The sequence below is a fragment of the Crassostrea angulata genome, chromosome 7 (assembly GCF_025612915.1).
Source record: "Crassostrea angulata isolate pt1a10 chromosome 7, ASM2561291v2, whole genome shotgun sequence".
In the NCBI taxonomy this organism is placed as follows: Eukaryota; Metazoa; Mollusca; class Bivalvia; order Ostreida; family Ostreidae; genus Magallana; species Magallana angulata.
The window spans coordinates 40,722,329-40,742,612 of NC_069117.1; the positions used below are offsets into that span (position 1 = coordinate 40,722,329).

General features: G+C 32.5%; 3 protein-coding genes across 3 annotated transcripts in view; 2 read left to right on the forward strand and 1 right to left on the reverse strand.

The window, feature by feature from the left end:
• Window positions 1-1,330, forward strand: part of LOC128191332 (guanine nucleotide exchange factor VAV2-like) — a 33,352-nt gene extending 32,022 nt beyond the window's left edge. The window contains exon 10 of the mRNA XM_052863405.1: window positions 1,314-1,330. Coding sequence (XP_052719365.1) covers window positions 1,314-1,330 — 17 coding nt within the window. The remainder of the gene's footprint in view (window positions 1-1,313) is intronic.
• A 5,766-nt stretch (window positions 1,331-7,096) lies between these two features.
• LOC128191333 (E3 SUMO-protein ligase ZBED1-like) lies at window positions 7,097-9,319 on the reverse strand. Its single transcript, XM_052863406.1, has 5 exons — window positions 9,280-9,319; window positions 8,730-8,968; window positions 8,502-8,529; window positions 7,631-8,410; window positions 7,097-7,543 (listed from the first exon to the last, which is right to left on the reverse strand). The coding sequence occupies exons 1-5, from the start codon at window positions 9,317-9,319 to the stop codon at window positions 7,131-7,133; spliced, it is 1,500 nt and encodes a 499-aa protein (XP_052719366.1). The 3' UTR covers window positions 7,097-7,130.
• A 785-nt stretch (window positions 9,320-10,104) lies between these two features.
• LOC128191334 (proto-oncogene vav-like) overlaps window positions 10,105-20,284 on the forward strand; it is a 40,217-nt gene continuing 30,037 nt past the window's right edge. The window contains exons 1-2 of the mRNA XM_052863408.1: window positions 10,105-10,135; window positions 10,731-10,852. Coding sequence (XP_052719368.1) covers window positions 10,105-10,135; window positions 10,731-10,852 — 153 coding nt within the window. The remainder of the gene's footprint in view (window positions 10,136-10,730; window positions 10,853-20,284) is intronic.

The following is a 20,284-nucleotide window of genomic DNA, read 5'->3' on the forward strand; positions in this document are numbered from 1 at the left end:
CGGACTCAAGACTCTGGGTGAGTCGGACGTGGCCGAGGCTGGCCGCCGTATTCCAGACTGCCGATTGACAATTGTACATAATTATTTATAAGAAACTGAACAATGAGTATAAATTGACAGGTGATGACATAAGTAAGCTGAGTGAAAGGTTCACATATATAAGATAATTAAATAAACTCAATGAGTATTTGATGTCCAAGACATGAAAAACTGATAATTGCACAATGTTGTTTAAGAGATTAGCAGTTCCTGAGACATGGCACTCTGTCTCTTTAAAAAATCACATATAGAGTCCGAAAAGTGTCAATCACTAAATAAATAAGTAACTTTGTCAGAAATAAACTGTGAGAAAATGTTCCGAAACAGATGTTGAATTTAAAAAGTAAAGTCGAAAACAAAGTTATAATTAAACAGTAAATTTTGCACGGTGATAGTTTCCCACCGCTCCGGGGAAAACACGTCCTCGTGTTTTGAATGAAATATCACATTTCTTTCTCTGTTCTTTGATTTTCTTACACCGGTGACGGACGTTTGAGGACAGCTGAAGTTTCTACAGTTGACCTTTGTTTCCTGGTGATGAACAGAGAAAACTGTCTGCGTAGTTCGATTCATGAAACTTTGTTGTCCATCGTTGTTACGTTGAGACTGACTTGATGTTCAATGGGGGAAACGCGCTGGCTGAAGAGGTCCAGGATCTGACTACTGCAAAATATATGCAGCAGCCCCGGGCGTTGTTGTTACCCTTAGGATTCATCCACCAATTGTGACCGCGTGGTTTTTACGGTGCTAGAGAATTTTTCTGGATCTGCATCGGTCGTGTGCAGTACGAACCGGGTGAGGGAATGTTGGCGTAAAGGGTATAAGGTATAAGGTTGAGGCGCGCTGTGGGCCGTAAGGTAAAAACGAAGTGTAGGTTTGCCGTATTCCCGAAGGTCCACCAGTATACAGTTCCAGAGAAATAAACCAAGTGATGAAGGATTCCGTATTTATTGGACGAGACTCAACGATGGCAACATTATAACAATTTAACAGACAGACATGTTACAAACAAGTCGGATATGGCCAGTAGTGGCCTCCGGACTCAAGACTCTGGGTGAGTCGGACGTGGCCGAGGCTTGCCGCCGTATTCCAGACTGCCGATTGACAATTGTACATAATTATTTATAAGAAACTGAACAATGAGTATAAATTGACAGGTGATGACATAAGTAAGCTGAGTGAAAGGTTCACATATATAAGATAATTAAATAAACTCAATGAGTATTTGATGTCCAAGACATGAAAAACTGATAATTGCACAATGTTGTTTTAAGAGATTAGCAGTTCCTGAGACATGGCACTCTGTCTCTTTAAAAAATCACATATAGAGTCCGAAAAGTGTCAATCACTAAATAAATAAGTAACTTTGTCAGAAATAAACTGTGAGAAAATGTTCCGAAACAGATGTTGAATTTTAAAAGTAAAGTCGAAAACAAAGTTATAATTAAACAGTAAATTTTGCACGGTGATACAGCACTCAAAACGTGTCTTTAAACTTAAAGTCTTCGTAAATTACGAGTTAAAAGTCGACCATTTTTGGCATAGCACCACGGGTGAAAACATTAAAGAGCATTATGGGACGTAGACAAAAAAAATTGTTTGATGAACTGTAGGTTTAGCTCGTTCTTTTCCCCGCACACTGGTTCTTAGAGCTCGCTGCGCTCGCTATTAATCATATCTGTCCATGGTTTTCACAGAAATACAATTATTCAAGCTATAAACATTGAAATGTTTTGAAAAATCAAATTTGGATTTTTCTTCTTCTTCTTCTTTAAAAATTTATTGGTAAGAATCAATTAAAAGGTGTAATATGTTTTACGGTGTGACCGTTGGGGAGAGCGCAGAAGGAACCAAACATTTCTCATCATTGTCAAATGCAACGTTAATCCGTGGACTTGCCCCAGTCTAAAAACTTTGGCTTTGTCTCGAAAACTTTTATCACTGCAAGGAACCCGAAGTTATCAAACATTCATTCCAATGGTCCATTTTAGGCTAATACACTTAAACAAACCACCACTGAGCATAAATGTAAAACAGACTTATTAAAATATGTTGAATCAAAGCCGTTTGATTTTTTTTTAATAAAAAGACAGTCATGTTTTATCATTCCTTTACTTTCTAATATAATGATCATCAAAATCAATAAACAATAAACTGCGTGTCTGAGTGTGTAATTTCCCATTTTGTTCCTTGTTGTTATTTTCCTCTGTATTATCAATTCGTTTATAATTTTGTTAATTTTTGTATGCTATATATGCGTTGTAGACATTTTTAAAATGATTTTTTGTCACGTACCTCACGCATGCATATTACAATTGGATCATCAATATGACCGTAAATTAAGTATAGAACTTGCATGTGTATTTACTTAGCAAAAAATAATGACGAAAACAAAACTAATCAGCCAAAGAGTTACCATTAATTTTGATACTGAGTTCTTTCTACACGTTACACCCAGTACATATACTTGATCCACCTCTAAATTTATTGTGACGTCATACTTAACTTTCTTTTGCGCTCGACAGTTCTCGTAAATTGTCGGGAAAATTCGGGAAAGGAAATGACGTCATATGTCAGCAAAAGATAGGTACAGTTTTTTTTACGTAAGCATATGTCTTGTTTACTTAAGTGTTTTTAAAGGATTTTTGTTGTTATAAATGAAATAAATGTATACGAATAAGAGGTAAGAATTTTCATTAGAAATGCTTCCTGTTCCACCATGTTGTTATGCACCGCAAAGGATTATTGGGATATGTAGAACTTTTTCACGTGGCCTCATAAAAATTTCTTTGAACAATGTGCAGATTTCAACTCGAATTTTCTCCGTTCGTACACGTTGTCTATGGAGCTCGCTAAGCGAGCGACGCTTAGCGCCGCCTCGCTGCGTTCGCTATAACGTGGAAATTAAGCCAAGTCATACAAGTGGTTAATAAACATTGTTGCACTACAAAACAGCACTTTTTTCTTATATTTCCTGAACCAAATCTCAGTAGTACATGCACATACAAAGGAAAAAAAATGGAATATAGAGAATTTTAAAGCTATCAATTGTGGAGTTCATTATTTTTTTAAATTTACCAATATTCTTTCAGCTCTTCCTATTCCAGTTGGAGTGATCGGTAAGCTTTGCATTGAGGTTCATGCTTTTATGGTCCAACCTTTATCAGTACATGCTTGCATGCTTTTCAGCTGAGTTAACTTTTTTTTTCATTTCGTTTATCTCTTGGTGCATTAGTTAAAAAGTCTTATACCAAGGATAGGAATGGAATTTTTAATATTCATGTGTTGATCAGATTTGAGATTACTTTCAGTGCAGAAATACACACGTTTTAATCTCTTATTGAATGAATAAGCATTAAACGCATTTTTTTGCCAGGGGTCAATTTGAAGAAAATTGTCTTTATCAAACACAAAATTAATTGTCAATACTAAATTATATTTCCTGAAAGTCAATTATTGCTTATAACATACAATACATATTTTTATTATCACATGTTTAGGTATAAAAACTGCATTCTGTAGCATTCGATTTTTTGTATGACATCATTTAATTTGGTTGACACAGAAACTTCTTATACTTCTACATAAATGGAAATCAATTATGAACACCACAGATCACTGAGTTAGTGGTGCTACATCACGCTTTGAGTGTGGCAGAACTGATATTATTTTTCAAAGCCGTAAGTCATTTTCTTTGCGTTACTTGTACCTCCAAGCATTTGCAAGATATTGATACATGATTTGGGTCGTCAGTTGTCAACTCTGTGGAATTTTATAATTATTGTACACTTGTCCATGTTTACTATTGTGTTAAGTTTTGTATATGATGCATATGGAGGGTAATCGTGTTCAAAAATCCAGACATGTAAACTTGTAAATCCGAGTATGCAATCGTGTTGGTGTGTGAGCCCGAGTATGAATGAGTGTAGTTTTGAAAGTATAACCTATAAAACTCAGTGATGAAACTTTAGAATTGACCCCGCAGGCCTTCTATTTTCCTACAGCTGTAATATGCTGCTTGTTATTTATATGTAACCTGCCACTCTAATACACACTTTCCATCTGTAGTCTCTGCATTTGTATTTCCGTTTTCTGACATATCACGGCTGACATGTTACTAATCAACAAATGTAAAGTCTACAAGTTTGTCGAATTTTGACATGACTATATATGGTAACAGTGACGTCATCCATAGGAAACGTTTAGCTGCAGGTAAAGGCATGCTGTATTTGCCGGAATAGGGACGGAATAGATATAATCATATTATCTCTGGATAACAACGTTTCTTAGAAAGTATTATTTTTCGGAAAAATAGGTTATGAGATTGGTGTACATTTTATCAAGAGAATACATAAAAGATGCGAGTGAAGAATTCGATCGATCGGCTTTAGATAGCTTCTTAGAACTGAAATAAATTACATGTAATGACCTTGTATCATATATACATGTATATAGATATACCAATCTAATTAAAATTAGATCCTTCACGCTCTCGTATTTGATATGTCACCTCACAGCTACATATCAAATACGAGAGCATGAAGGATCTAATTTTGATTAGATTGATAGATATTCACAAATTTTTATTAGAGTACAAATTGTTAAAGTATAGAGCTCGGCGGAATAAAAAAAAAACTCCAAAAGCCTCCTTATCGCTTGAACAAAGTTGGGACAAGACCCCCCCCAACCCCCCCAACCCACTCTCCCCCGCGAAAATTACACGGAGTCGGCCAGCTGGTCAATTAAATAACTAAGTTGCAAAGTTATTAATAAGAAAAACAAACTATTTCAAGACATTGGTTTTGAGATTTTGATAAATATGAGACATAAGAAGCGACACCCCCTTTAAAAATTAATAAATTAAAATTCCAAAGATAAATTTAACTGTCGTGAAATTAAATGTGCATAAATTAGGAATGTTTCATTTTTCGTTCATATCGGCAATATATAGGGGAAAAGCCTATCATATACGTGAAAATTGGTATTTTTTAAAATTTAATTATAAAACTTCTTTTCATTTATAACAGTTTTAGATTGTTTTATAATTTATCTTTCACTTGCACAACAAAATCATTTTGATTTTTAAAAAAAGTATAAATACATAATGTATAGTTACATACATTTTTCAGCGAAAAATTACCAAATCTTTGAAGGTCGTTTATTCTAAGTAATTCATAAAAAGTAACAAAAATAACAAGAGAAAAGCTGTCAATGTGCACGTGTCAGCAAACCAAGCATTCTTTTGTGTGAACAGTATCCATAATCCATTTGTCAATTCTGAATTCAGTGATAAATACTACCTATCCAAAGAAATGGGGTACTTTATATGCAATGATTTGCCAAAATGCAATGATACAATTTTATCATTAAGCGTTGTGAATGCAAAGCAGACCTTACGCTTAATGAAACAAGCAAAAAGCTACGAGGTCAACCCCTAATGATACAAACATTTTTATTATTAAGCGTTGCAATTGCACTTTTAATGATATAATAACAAACCAAAATGTGAAACTCAGGCCATTTAAAAAAAAATCTAAGAAAGATAGATGGATGGCAGGAAAATTATACATACAGAACGAAGTTTTTATTATACATGAAAAATATTATTCAATACAATTTTATATCATACGAAACAACACCATAATATAACATATTACACATAACAATATTAAATTATGATACAATATCATATAATTACTATGATACAATATCATATTATATGATACAAAAATAAGATTTTGGAATTTATATTATATATATTATACAATATTGCATCCCATATTACATTACTATATCATATTTTATATAAGTATACAATATTGTATCATATGATACAATATTGTATCGTATGATATTATAAAATTTCATATTCTACAATATCGTATTACATGATTCATATGCTCATTGTATTGCTTTTATACTTTGTTTTACTAAATTATAAGTTTTTTCGTATTTAAAAACTTAATAAACTGACTTTGAAGTCATATGTTAAAAATTTTCAATAAATAGCAATATACTTAAAATCAGTTAGAACATTGGCTTTGATTTATGATGAGCCGAAAAAAACTCATTAAAACACATACTTCAAAATTACCTTTTTAGACTCTTAAATTCATAAAGATGCAACATCAAAAAAATCTATTTTTTACTGCGATGATGTGCACTTTAAACTTCACGACCTCTTTCTTACCATTTAATAGGGGATACTGTGATAAGCAGTGCACCTATCCTCTTTTTAGAATTTGTAAAACAATTTTCTGTTACGAGCAAATAAAATAAATCCAGATTCCTGCAGTCTTTGTAAAACAGTATTTGTGACAATGACTACTTAAGTGCCGTAAAGTACGAGGGAATCTAACAAATCATTATTGATGTCATAGATAAAATACATCAAAGCATCATAAAATCAAATCAGTTATGTAATTATAACAGAGTTAGCAAATCAAAGCAGCAAAACAATGATATTCACGTGATCAGTGTCCTGCATATCCTTAAATTTGGTACAACTCATCATTATGGATAGGAGTATATAAACTGTTTACATTTAATATCAATTTCTTTCCAAAAGTAAATAACTGCAAAACTTATACTATAGGAGGTAAATAATAGGGGTGGATATTGCCAGAAAAATCGTATTGCGATATATTGCGATATTTAGTGGCATATTGCGATAAATATTGCAATATATTTTTTTTTTCTTTTTTCTTGTAAATGTTGTTAAAGACTAGTTTCCATGTATTTTCATCATTAAAATCAAAGTTAAATAACAACTTTTTAATCTCATTACATAAGTAACATAACATTAAACAAGTGGAAACAAAATACATCTATATTTTGTATAAGTGCACTGTAAAAGAACACATAACTGACATAAGTACATGACTAGTTTTTTGACTAGATGTGAGAAAAAAACATGACCCATACAAATAAGTGGAAACATAATACACATATATATTGTACATGTATTAGTGCAATGTAAAACAACATATATGTAGTTTATCATAAGTGCATGACTACTCTCTTTTTGACTAGAGGTGTGGGGGAAAACACGACTCAAACAAGTTTTACAAAGTTTCATGTAAAAATATCATTTACACTTTCATGTTCTTTTTCAAAAAAATGAGATAGTCAACATGCTTAGACTTTAAGGTAGATCGTTGGGCAGATAAAATGTCTCCAGTTGTGCTGAATACTCTCTTTGAGGGAACGCTAGTTGCAGGAATGCATAAAAGCTGACGAGCTTTCCTGGAAAATAATGGTAGGATTGATTCGTGAGACTTCCACCAAAGAAGTGGATCCAACATCAATGGAATTGGTTCCAGATCTGTATACCTATGGACTTCATCTTCAATTCTCTGGAGTATTGGTCTTGGTTTTTCAACTTTGGTGACAAAGACATCTCCTAACAAGTCATCAAGATTATCATTCTTCTCAGGATTTTCTAACTTTTCTTTCTTCACCTTCTTTACTGGGGGCTCAAGGGTAGCCTCAGATTCAGGATCATCTAGAAGTTCTAAAGTAGGAAGTCAAGGTGCTGAATCATCAAATCCAGGCTCCACTTTAACCTTTACTGGCCCATCAGCTAACTTGCACAGATCTGTGATGATGGCATGATGAACATTGGATTTTTCTACCTCATCCAAGAATGGAAGAGTTTTGAATCGTGGATCCATAAAGGTGCACTGCAGTAGAAAGTTGTAAGACTTTTGATATTTGTGTTTTAAATCATGTAATATTGTGGCCTTAAGTTCCCTTACATCATGTGAATTTTCTTCTGATGACTCTAACAACTGATCACACAATCTTCTGTGAAGAGGAAGAATAATAGATATCGATGCATTTTTCTCGGTACAGAGAGTTGTGGTTATTGACTTCAAAGGTTTCAGGCATTTCACATAATCCTCTGCAACTTGAAGCTCCTCATCTTGCAAAAACTTGAGATCTTTGTCTTTATTCTTCACATCCTTTGAAAGTAAAGCTCCAACTACAGCAACTTGAACCTTCAAATATCTTTCTATCATTTCATAGGCACTATTCCACCTTGTAACTACATCTATTTTTAATTTTTTATTTGGAATTCCTAAGAGATCAGCTTGTAATTTAAATGCATTTGCTGCAACAGCTGACCTGTGAAAAAATGCCACAATCCGACGTACTTTAGCTAGCATATTACTGACAGTTTTGACTTTTAAAGCTTTCTGCGCAGCAATATTCAATGTATGTGCATAGCACCCTAAATGAAGATCACAACCGAGCAATTCTCCTGCTTTGAGCATGTTTGCTGCGTTGTCACTAACTATGTATACTGGTGATTTCGGATTAAAAGTCAATTCTTCCATTGTTGCTTTCAATCCTTGTGCAATGTTTTCACCTGAAAAAGTGAAAATAATTTTTATTGATTTTATATTGTAAACAAAATTGAATGACTTTTCCCAGTAGGTTGTTGAAATAGAAATACATACCTGTATGGTTCTCGGGCATAGTCCTTGTCTGTAAAACATAGTTTTCAAGCTCCCAATTTTAATTGATATGTGTAGAAGTGACAGTAATGTATGATTCGGTTGCTCGACTGGTCCAACCATCTGTAGTAATAGCAATCTAAAACACATAAATCATCTTTAGTCTTAGGAACTATAATATTTATTTATATCTTTACAATTCATTGAGTCATAAGTTAAAGACAACTTTACCTGCTCTGCTTGCATAAGGGACCTCTTTACATGATTCGTCACTCTGTTGTACATGGTAGGTATTATCTGATCAGAAAAATGCTTCCTGCTTGGAACTGTATACCGTGGATCCAATGTTTTTATCAATGCCCTGAACTCCTGTGACCCAACGATACCATATGGCCTGAGATCTTTTGCAATAAAAGTAGCTATAGAGTTTGTTATTTGAATAGCCTTTTGAGATTTTGCATGATATTTTGCTGCCAAAATATAAGGGATTGTTTGCTGTGTGCTCACCCCAGCTGTTGCATTTGACACTGAATAATTATTCGAGTCAAGTTGTATCTTCGTACAAGCTGATGGGGTGGTCGTTGATGGATGTTTACTTTTTTATGTGCGTACAAATTTGTAGTTCCTCCGGAATATTTAACTTCGACTTTACACAACTTGCAGGCAGCAACATTTTGTTCAAGTGTTCCATTCTTTTGAATCAGGAGGAAGTCTTACCAGATTTCGGCTTTTGCTTTATTATTCTTTATATAAGTATACTCGGATTCAGGAATATCAGTACTTTGTCTTTGGTCTGCGTTGTGTTCGCGTTCATCCGCCATTTTGATAAACACCTATTCTACACCGCAAAATGTTTCGACATGTATTCTGGAAAAGTGTTATATAGTAACTTAGTATGTGACCGTAACTTAAGAATGCAGTGAATACTACGTTATATAATAATCCTTTTTTATTCAATCTCGATTTTTTATGCACTGTAACTAATTCAAACAAGAAAATTAAATATTTACGGGTTCGGAATTCAGCTTCAACACCAAAATTTAGCGTCTATTAGGAACTTCCGGTTAGAATATTGTAAATACCGGTATTGGAAAAATTTATTGCGATATATTATCGTTGGGTTTTAATTTTGCAATATACCGATATATCGATAATATTGCACACCCCTAGTAAATAATTCAAATTCAATTAAATTCAATTAAACTTTGTTTAAAACATCCTTATTTGTAGACGAATATGGCAAATATTGATTTTTGAAATATCCCCATGGTGGGTGTTTGAAGTAAAACACATGTTTTGTGCTGAAATAGAATGATATACATAACGCTTTTATTTGGCAGTGTATTTTCGTGTTCTTGCCAGTGCTTCATGGACTTACTGACTAAAATTGAGTTTTCAAAGACATTTTATAGTAGAAACCAAACTTTTTTCGACAGCTTTCACCATATTTTAAACACCACAAGAAACCGAAATTAGAGGCCCAAGGGGCACATCGCTCACCTGAGCAACACTTTACAAATATGTAAAATAGTGATCCCCTATTGTTGCCCCATCCTACCCCTTGGTGGTCAAGATTTAAACAAACTAGAATCAAAACTACTTAGAGATGTTCACACATAAGTTTCAACCGGTTCTTGGTAAAAAGATTTTCAAAGATTTTCACGATATTCTACTATGTAACAGTTTGACTACCTCCCCCACATCTGTTTCCTCAACCTACCCCTAGGGTCGTGATATGACTTAATGTTAATACAAAAATGCATATAAGTTTCATTATTTCCTATTTATCTCCCTTGAAATAGGGTGTAATCATTCTTTCGTACACATTTGAATTTCCTTGGCCTAAAGATGATTTGTGCCAAGTTGGTTGAAATTGTCCTAGTGATTCTGTAGGAAAAGACGTAAATTCGAACAGTTTACAACGACGACAATAACGACGATGACTACGACAAAAAGAAGACACATTTTTATTAGAAAAACTTACTTGAGCTTTCGGCTCAGGTGATATAAATTGTATAACCTTAGATATGTATTTCCTTTGTTTCTATATATTATCAAAGCTTTTTGTATAATCTATCACTATTATTTAATGAGTCAAATTTCAGTCACGAAGTTTAATAGAATATGAATGGAAAATAATAATGATAAAATTAACTAAAAAAAACAAGTCGAGTAATATATTCAAATTCATTTTATTTCATTTTTTTATTGAATTCTTTTATTTCTTAACAGTAGAGGTGCGGGCTCTCTGTAACTACACGGGCAAACCCAACCCTGGGGGCGGTCGCCCTGCCCTGCGCTTTCAGAAAGACGATGTGATAAAAATCTTAAACAATGATGCTCAGTGGTGGAAGGTAAGAAAATACAAAATGTTTATAATTACTCAAGTTAATATTCAAATTATTAACATATTATATTGATAAATATTTTCATTATACTTCACTTGCATACAGTTTAAATTCACACCAATACAGTTGTGGTTAAATGTAATTTATTAACCTTAATTTTGATTTTCCTTTAATATATAAGGGCACATAAATTACAGTGAAATGGGATAAAATTTTGTCTATACACATGTATTGTCTTTCATTTACATTTTATATTTTAGCTAACCTGAGATAAAAGCTCAAGTGAGCTTTTCTGATCACATTTTGTCTGTCGTCAGTCTGTCTGTCCGTCCGTCCGTACATCCGTCTGTGAACTTTTACATTAATTTATGATGTTCTTCTCTAAAACCACTTAGTCAAGTTTAAACAGATTTGGCAGAAAGCATCCCCATGGATACGTAAATATAAATGTCAGAAACGAAAGGCCAATATCTATTCAAAGCGGGGAAAATCCCAAAACTGTAAAAAAAAAAAAAAGCGGGCGCATTTTAAAAAATCTTCTCAATAACCACTGAGTCAAATTCAACGTGATTAAGCATAAATATTCCTTTTTGAAAGAAAATATAAATTACAGAAATCAAGGGCTAATTCTGTTTCAAATTATTTTCCGAGTTATTTTCGAAAAGAATGATAAAGAGTTGGGGGGAGTAGCTTATAATTTCGGGTTCGGTATTTCATATCTTTAAGATGTGGTTCTTTGTTTGAAGCAGTCATATTGAATGCATGGTAAACGAGTCAATCTGACGAAGATGATTTTTTTTGTTGTGCAACAGTTTATGTGTGATGGGAATCTTTGAAACATGCAGAATATATTGTTGCCGATTTTGTGAAGTAAATTGGGGTTAAATATTTCAATGAGTTGATATTTTCACTTGTCACAAATGAAACGTGTTTTGTTTAGATGCACAGCATTTTCAGTCTAAATAGAATTTATTGGCTGATAGAAAAGTGTAGGTATATATTTTAATTCATTTTCAAAATTAAATTACGCTCTTTCTTTGTTTAAGTGCATTTTCATTCTGTTTAATTGTTTACAATTTTCTAATAACTAATTACCGTATTTGATTGACAAGCTTCGAGTTATAAGCAAGATGCAGACCTTTGCTTTCAGTTCTACGTGTGTTCACAGAGCTGAGGTCAAGTTTTGGTTTGTTGTCATTTTAGATGCTGAATAGAAAATGCCAAGTTAAAGAATCTTAAGTTGAATTTAATTAACTCATGTGCGTAAAAACATGACTAAACCTTGCCCTGTATCTTGCTTTTCTATTTTTTCTATACTTTTTTCTATTCTATTTCTATACTATTCTACAATTGACGCTAAAATTTTGGTTGATCATTAAAAATGTCCTCCTTAACATGAAATAATTTTACCAAAAATTAAAAGGATGTTATGCTTTAAAGATATGTGAACCTGACATGATACTAATTGAATAATTGAAAAAATTGTTTAAACAGACTGTAATAGATTCGCCTTTGTCAAAAAAGACATTTTAAGCATATATAAATGAGGAAGTTTCGATAGCAACGACCTTCAAACTTACCCATGTTCAAAAATTAGAATGGGAAAAAACTTAAATGCAAATTAGAAATGTCATAAAAGACACATTAACAATTATCTAGAAAACTTTTTTTACCAAAATATTAAAAAGGTTAATAAAATACTTTATTTATCTGAAAATGGATTAATGGAATTCCTTTTATTTAATCCGCTATTTTAGTTTAGATTTCATCTGACCACTAAAAAGTGACATTTTTTGACGTGACCCGAGCTAGAAAAATTGCAAAAAACACTATTTCCTCTCATTTTTTTTCAAATGTTATATTTTGAAGAAATGATATAAAGCAACATATTAATAGCGAGCGCAGCTCGCCGGCGCGCAGCGCCGGCGCGAAGCGAGCTCTACCGGCAAGGCGTGTGTGAATAGAAAATTCGGACTAGTTGCACATTCATTCAACGGATTTTTTTGGCGTCAGTAAATCGGACCAGTAATGCATCGTTTTAATCGTCCCAGTAGTTCCCTGTAATCATGGCAATTTTTATCACTTCACACTCTCACGAGAATCAGCAAGACAAATTTAGACAGTAAAAACAATAACGATGTAAGCGACATACAGTCAATGTTACCTCTAAAGTTCACCTCAGTACACTTTCAATCAAAAATAATCGTGTGACGTCACAAACGTTTACACATTGATCCGATATATTTTTTCGGAGTCAGTAAATTTTGACCCACAATTCATAGTACCAATGGTTTCCAACCTCACGTTCCAACATCACGTTCTCCCGAGAATCAAAGTAAAACCTTTGAAAAGCTTATAAGATGTGTAATTTTAAGAACATCATGCTTTTTAAGTAAATAAAACAGTATACTTCGCATACTTTTATTTCTCAGGGGAGTTTTAAAGAGTAAGACGACACTTAACCAACGTCAGCTTTGACGTCACAATAAGCACTGATAAGGGGAAATTACTCTAATTGAAGTTATTGTAAATCTGCTGAAATGACCAAAATCCTCTTAAAATCTTGCAAAGGCTAAGATAAAGAACAGCTGACGAATAAGGACATTTCTTCAGATACAGGAAACAGTTCTAAATTGCACTAATTTGGATGAATGCTCACAAATATTTTATTCACTATAATTACGGTAATTTCCTGAAACGTAACGTTATACGTAGCAGCGCCTTTTTTTAAAGGGGGTGGGTGGGTGGATGGCAGCCTCATCCAAAAAATCTTTGCAAGCAAAAAGAAAAATAAATCATGAAAATTCTAATCCTTCAGCTCTTTAGAAGTTCAATGGTTTCTTTATTTTCACTTCCATTTATTACATGCGGGGGGGGGGGGGGGGGGGGGACAACACCATGTTCTTTTAACATGATAAGCAAATATTTTTAAGCGTAAATTAAAAATAAAATTAAACATTAATTATTCCATGGTAAGTCGATTTTCTATGTATAAATTGACAAAAATGAAAAAAAAATTCAGCATGGGGGGAGCTCTATGATGAGTCAAGTTTTATATGTAAGTTTAAGAAAAAATGTCTATTGCAAAAAAAGGGGGGGGGGAAATCAATCAATCAATCATAATCACAATCACTTTAAAAGAGGAGATGCAGTGCAATGAATATTTATATATTAAAATCTTTTTTATTTAACAACATTGTATCTGAGATTAAACTATTGTTCAACATATAAATAAATAAATTATAACAAATCTTATAAACTATGAATAATGAAAATTTACTGAAAAATAGGTATGTTTTATTTTTGGGCATTCAAATTTCAAGTTGTTAATTTTATTTTATTAATTTATTATAATTCATTGTTTGATCACATGCTGTGCTCGCCCCAACGGTCGCACCGTAAAACATATTAATAAATAATTGGTATGTTAGTGAATTAGAAAAAAAATGATAATGTCTGAATTTCCTCGGACCTCAATTAAAATAAATGCTATAAACCCTACTCATCTGTTAGAAAAGATGTATAATGCTAAATGGAAATTTCTTTCAACAAGTTATACTGTAAACCTGCATGAATATTTGTAGAAAAAGATTAATCGAGTTGTGTTGCAAATACTACTAGAAATTGGATAAAAAAAGGCTGAAAATCCGAATTTCCTCTGGTTTGACTTTTACAAAATCACTCTGCCCGCTTCATGAAAGTCAATACTGCCATAAGTGATTGTATTTCTATAAACCAAACATATAAAGAGAAGATGGTTCTTAAATTTGACAATTATTTTACTTCCTATGTATATCAAAGAGTTTATTTTTAATGGCAATTTAACAACTTGAGTGTCATAGTTGTGCATAGGCTTTTGTTAAAAGATTCTAAAATACAATCAAACTAAACAAATAACAGAGGTTTCATAAAAATCATATACTGACTATAATTAATTTGAATTTCCTTTATCAATCTTTAAAAGTTCTGTTTGATTTTCAAGGTATTGTATTGTGTGTTGGAAAATAAAAGAATCTTTAAAATGATTACAGGTATGAAATAAAATTTAATACTTAATCAAGACAATTCTTTAAATCATATCATCTGATTTGACTAGACAACATTGCAGATTCTGAGATGATTTATAATTTTTCTTATATACATTTATCGATTCATATAATTCCTCTATATGCTGAACTTTGAACTTTGAACCCTTCCTTGGTCCCCATATCGGTCTTGATGCTATTTATAATGTATGATTTAGACTTTATCAGAATGAATATGCAGGATAATATTATTACTTATTAGGTTAGTTACTGACTCACTACTCCGTAGTGAGTCAGTAACTAACCTAATAAGTGTTTTGTTTTCCCAAGGACTATCAAGCGACATATTTATTCACAAATAGCGATGATCTACGTAAAGCCATGTACACGATGCCTAACATCTTGTCCAGTTTAACTCATTTAAACTCTTCAAAATTTTCAATCTCACCTTTCAAATACTCCTTAATAATTCTTGCTTCACCCATGTTTACTTACAATGTTTTGTTGCTATTCAATTTTAAATGTTTTCCCCCTTTCCTCTGCAGAGATTTGAGCAAATTTCGACGCCGCCATTTTGTTCTGCTCCAGACAAAACAATGAAAATGTGATATTTCAGTTCAAGGGAAAACAAATTACAGTGGTTCAGCCTCAATTTAAACTAAAAAATTTGTAAGGCCACATCAATAAAATTTCTTTATCATCGGATCCCGCGCGCTCGTATTTAAATAAAAATTTACAATGAAAAAACGACAATAACAAACTGTCAACCATCTCAAAAATCCATAAAACGAAATACAAATTCAAAGCAAAACAACACGGACCTATAAAAAGACAGACAAATAATATTATTATGTACCGCCTAAAATTTTAGATAGATAAATATTATTATGTACCGCCTTAAAAATAAGACTACAAAAAAAATAATCTTATTATTTAATCGCTCGCCCGCTCTTACCCTTTTCCACTGAAAGTCCGTCGAGCAAGAAATTATATTGGTGTGGCCTAAGTAGGATATGTATATTTTCCTTCATGTAAGAATAATAAAAAATATAGATAAGGTATCTTTATTACAACAAAAATTCTTATTGAAAAAATCATGTAAAAAAGTATTTAAAATAAATTTTTTTACTGAGCCATTCATTTATAACTCATTCAATAACTCCATCATTTAAGAGGACTAATACTGTGGAATCATTAAAATTCGTTGTGGCTCAATTTTCGTAGAATTCGTGGGTAGCCCTCTCCCACGAAATTAAATCCTCAACGAAAACAATTTTAAAAAGAGTTATCTTTGTTACTGAAACAGTAGGCTACGCATCCATGAAATTACATCCCAACAAATGAGCAAAAAAGTTATAATCAACGAAAATTGGCCCCCATGAATTTAAATGATTTCACAGTATTTTTTGTGAGGATTATTGTATATAAGTGTCACAATGATGATCTGAACTTGATCTACATCAGTAACCTCATCAGGGTTATAAAATAAAACAGACTTCAGATTGATAAATGTATGGACATATAGACAGTGATAGATAGACATTGATTTGATTACTATACAATCATAAAATTAAACATAATCATAAACATAAGACTCTATGTTTTTATCAAAGTACTGAAAGTACTAATGGAAGTTAATGGAGAAGCTAATTAAAAGGTTTTATGATTTTTACTTTTTGGAGGAGAAAAGTGTGTATTTTGAGAGAAATGCTAAATATGATTTCAGTAAATATGTAGGACAACAATCATCAACAGTTAAACCAAATTTATTCAGAGATGGTATAAGGTATGGAAGACCAAAGACCATCTGAAAAACATTCTGTGTAGCTTTCAAAAATGAACAGGAATATAATTGAACATTGGTAATTATATAATATCAGAACAAAAACAGAAACAATTGGCTGTAATATAAACAAATTAGTCAGCAATATTACATGTATCTTAAATTAAAAGATCATGATAAAACTGTAGTTGGCATTCAGTGGAAACTATTTGAATTATGATCAATCTGTATTAAACAGAATAAATTATAAAACTAAAAATCACCCAAAAGGACAGATTTTGATATGACTAGTATGGTATTTGGATAAAAAAAAATCAATGTATAAAAACATTAGTATATACTGCAGATGTAAAACAAAATAATATTTTTTTTTACATAAAGAAGCCAAATAATCATAAATGAGAACTTTTTGCAATTAAAACTTATTAACTTGTTTAAATGCATGTATTACATGGCAAAATACCAGTAATCTGTTTAAGTATGTCCAGTTAAAGCAACATGATTGGGAAATCGAGAATCATAACAGAAATTTCAGGAATGCTGAAAAAATAGTGCAAGAAAAATACACTTAAAAAAACAAAAAAGACAACAGCTCAAGTATTCAAACACTGAACTATAACATATTCTGAGTCAAAAATAAAAACAAGGCAACAACAATACTGGTACTGTACCAGTTGTCGGCTAAGACCAGTTATCGGTTAAACTGTGAGTTCGGGTTTATAGCACGCGACAATCCAAGATTTTTTAATTCAGTCGTCTTTTTCAATAAAGAAAAGTAAGTTTGAAAACTTTCGTGAATATGTTTTATACATGAGCTTAAACGATCATTGTTTACCGCTGATTTTACATCTTTGCACTTTCAGCAGTTGGGGAAGTGACGTAATAAGTTAAAAATAGAATATTACCTCTTTGTGATACGTTATTATATCCTTTCTTTGATTTGACATATAAAATCAATACATTTAACATGTATAAACAAAAGGAATTCACGAATTTCCGAGAGATTCGTAGCGCAATTGAACGCCTGATTGCACAATTATGTATTGAATAGTATACGATTTGGTGTATTACCGTATGATAATAAACGAATTATTTTATGAGTTTTGTTTATAATGTATCATGACCCCGAATACTTTAGTCTGACCTCACAAGGGGCATAATTCAAACTACATTTAGCAGAGTATAAAATCAACATGAACACAGATTTTTACTATGATATTATCACGAAGCCGATAACTGGTACAGTAAATCGTAAAAACTCGGCAAATTCGGGGCGTGCTTAAAAGCACAAAACAAGATATTTTGGGTTCTAAATAATGATATAAACAAACAGATTGATAAATAAGGAATTCAGTTTTTAAAGTATGTCAAGTTTTATCCAAAAATATCAAGAAATAAGGAATGTTTAATTTTAGCCGATAACTGGTACAGTGCCAGTAGTGTATATTGGTACATGTTGAGGACCTTTAACATATGGCTTAGTGATCCTTTGATTTTAATACATTTACATACTAAACAAAGCTTTAGGTTTTTGTTGTTTGTGTCCCAATACAAAATGAAGCCTTTGAAAATTAAAGAGCATTTATTAACAGATCACCTGATCAAAATGTATTAACATACAAATGTATAAAAAGAAACTTCATAGAGAAGATGAGGATGAGGACTGTGAAAAGATTTTTTCATTAAGACCAAAGACTTCCTTCCTTGTTGCAAAAAGATGAGGAATGTTGGAAAGTTTGCTGTCATTAGTAGTCAAAGCACCTTTTAATTTTGCAAGATAATCTGTGGTATGCTTTCCTTCTCTCAATCTGTTCAAAATCTCAGCGAATTCTTTATAATCTTTTTGTCGCATTATTTCTGTTAACTCGTACATCTGAAAATTGTCTCTCCATAAGTTTGTTGCTAAAGGTCCATAGTTTTGACATGGTTGTGAGAAAATCCAACCATCCATTACTGGCTTAAGCTAGAAAAGGTCACCGACTGCTCTAATGCTTACTCCACCAAAGAGCTTTTTGCAACCTTTTATCTCTTGCAATCTTAAATTAATAAAATTAAACATGCCATGTCCAACCATTGATATTTCATCAATGAAGATAACTTTAAGGTGCGTGTATTTAGACCTAAGAATGTTCAACTGCTGCATGTCTAAGGGCTTATATTTGAAACCTTGCCAAACTGGTAAGCAAAATGATGAGTGTATGGTTGCAACATTTATGTTGTGAGCAGCCTTTCCTGTTGGTGCACAAAGTAAGACATGCAAGTTATCTGGTGAGTTTTGTAATTGATGAGAAAAATAATTCAGTAAACATTGGTAGAGAGCCCTTTTCACAACACTTTTACCCACACCTGCACCTCCTGTAAAAAGAACATAGAGTGGATCTGGTTTTGTTTTCACCCAATGCAAAATATGGTATAAAAACTCTTTTTGTTGCTTGTTCAAATTTCTCAATAATTGTCTGTAATCATCATCATTTATTTCTCCCCACTGGGTGATTTGTTCATTTTCAAACTGCTTTCTTGCTATGCCAAGGTCTATCCCTATATCGTAATTTGGCATATTTTGATCAGGGTTGAAGCACCCATACTTTTGACAAAGCCTATCACCGTTATCTCTGTCAATATGCTCATTATGCTCATTTTCAGGTGCAACAAAATCAAGACACTCATTTTCCAATGAACTGCCCATCAGGATTGCCTCCTCTATACTGTTAAAAACAACACGACTTGGTTCATATTCTCCCCTTTTGCTATCTATTTTATCTTTTTTGCTTAAATACATAGTTTCAAAAGACAGAGTATAAAATCAACATTCCTTTCAAGTCCTGAACTTCATTCCTCCAGTGTGTGAACAACATCAGTAGTTCTCTGTTAAATTTTTCAGGTTCTGTTTCTACATCAAAGTGCACCCATCTTAAAATACATTGTTTTTTCCTTTGAACTATTTCTGTTCCATTTCTAAACATCTAACGTTTTTGTTATTCAAAGTCCACAGAATCATCCTCAACATCATCTGATGTATCTTCTATATATTCTGTTTCTGGCAGATCATCTGTACTTATCAAATTAGGATTTGATTCCCTTTTTTGTATCTTACAGAAAATTTAGATACAAAGTCTGCTAGACACAACTTTTCAATACTTTTTGGTCGCTGTTGATAGAGTTTCACAATGTTGCTTGATTTAATGTCAGTGCTGTCTTCCTTCATGTCTTTCAGCACATGTTTAGGCTTTAACATTATGACTCGTTCATCTGGAGGACTTGTGTTGATGAATACAAACGACCTGGAAGTTCTGCGAAAAGGCATTTGTAACACAAGATAAGCTGCCTCTTGAGCTCCAATTTCCACATGGGACAAAAACTGATTCCCTATGTGCCTTACTTGCTGCCTTATGTCTGAATCCTCTCTTCGAGCTTCCTCACATGCTTTATTCAACAAGTTTGACATCCCTCGCTGACCCTTAGAGATGTAGTAAACAATATATGTTGCACATGCATATGGGTATTGGATAAACTGTATATCCATATTTGCAAGCCAACTTTTCAACAAGGTATAATTATAAGAATTGATTCTAATTTTGTATGGCTGTCTCTTTAAAAAAAGTTTACTTTGTGTCAGTGATGATCTAATGG

Coding starts and splice junctions, on each gene's coding strand:
- LOC128191333 (XM_052863406.1), bottom strand. CDS start 9,319: ATGGCGGATGAACGCGAACACAACGCAGACCAAAGACAAA. Junction 8,530..8,729: donor CCCTTATGCAAGCAGAGCAG/GTAAAGTTGTCT, acceptor TATGTTTTACAG/ACAAGGACTATGCCCGAGAA. Junction 7,544..7,630: donor TGCCATCATCACAGATCTGT/GCAAGTTAGCTG, acceptor TAGAACTTCTAG/ATGATCCTGAATCTGAGGCT.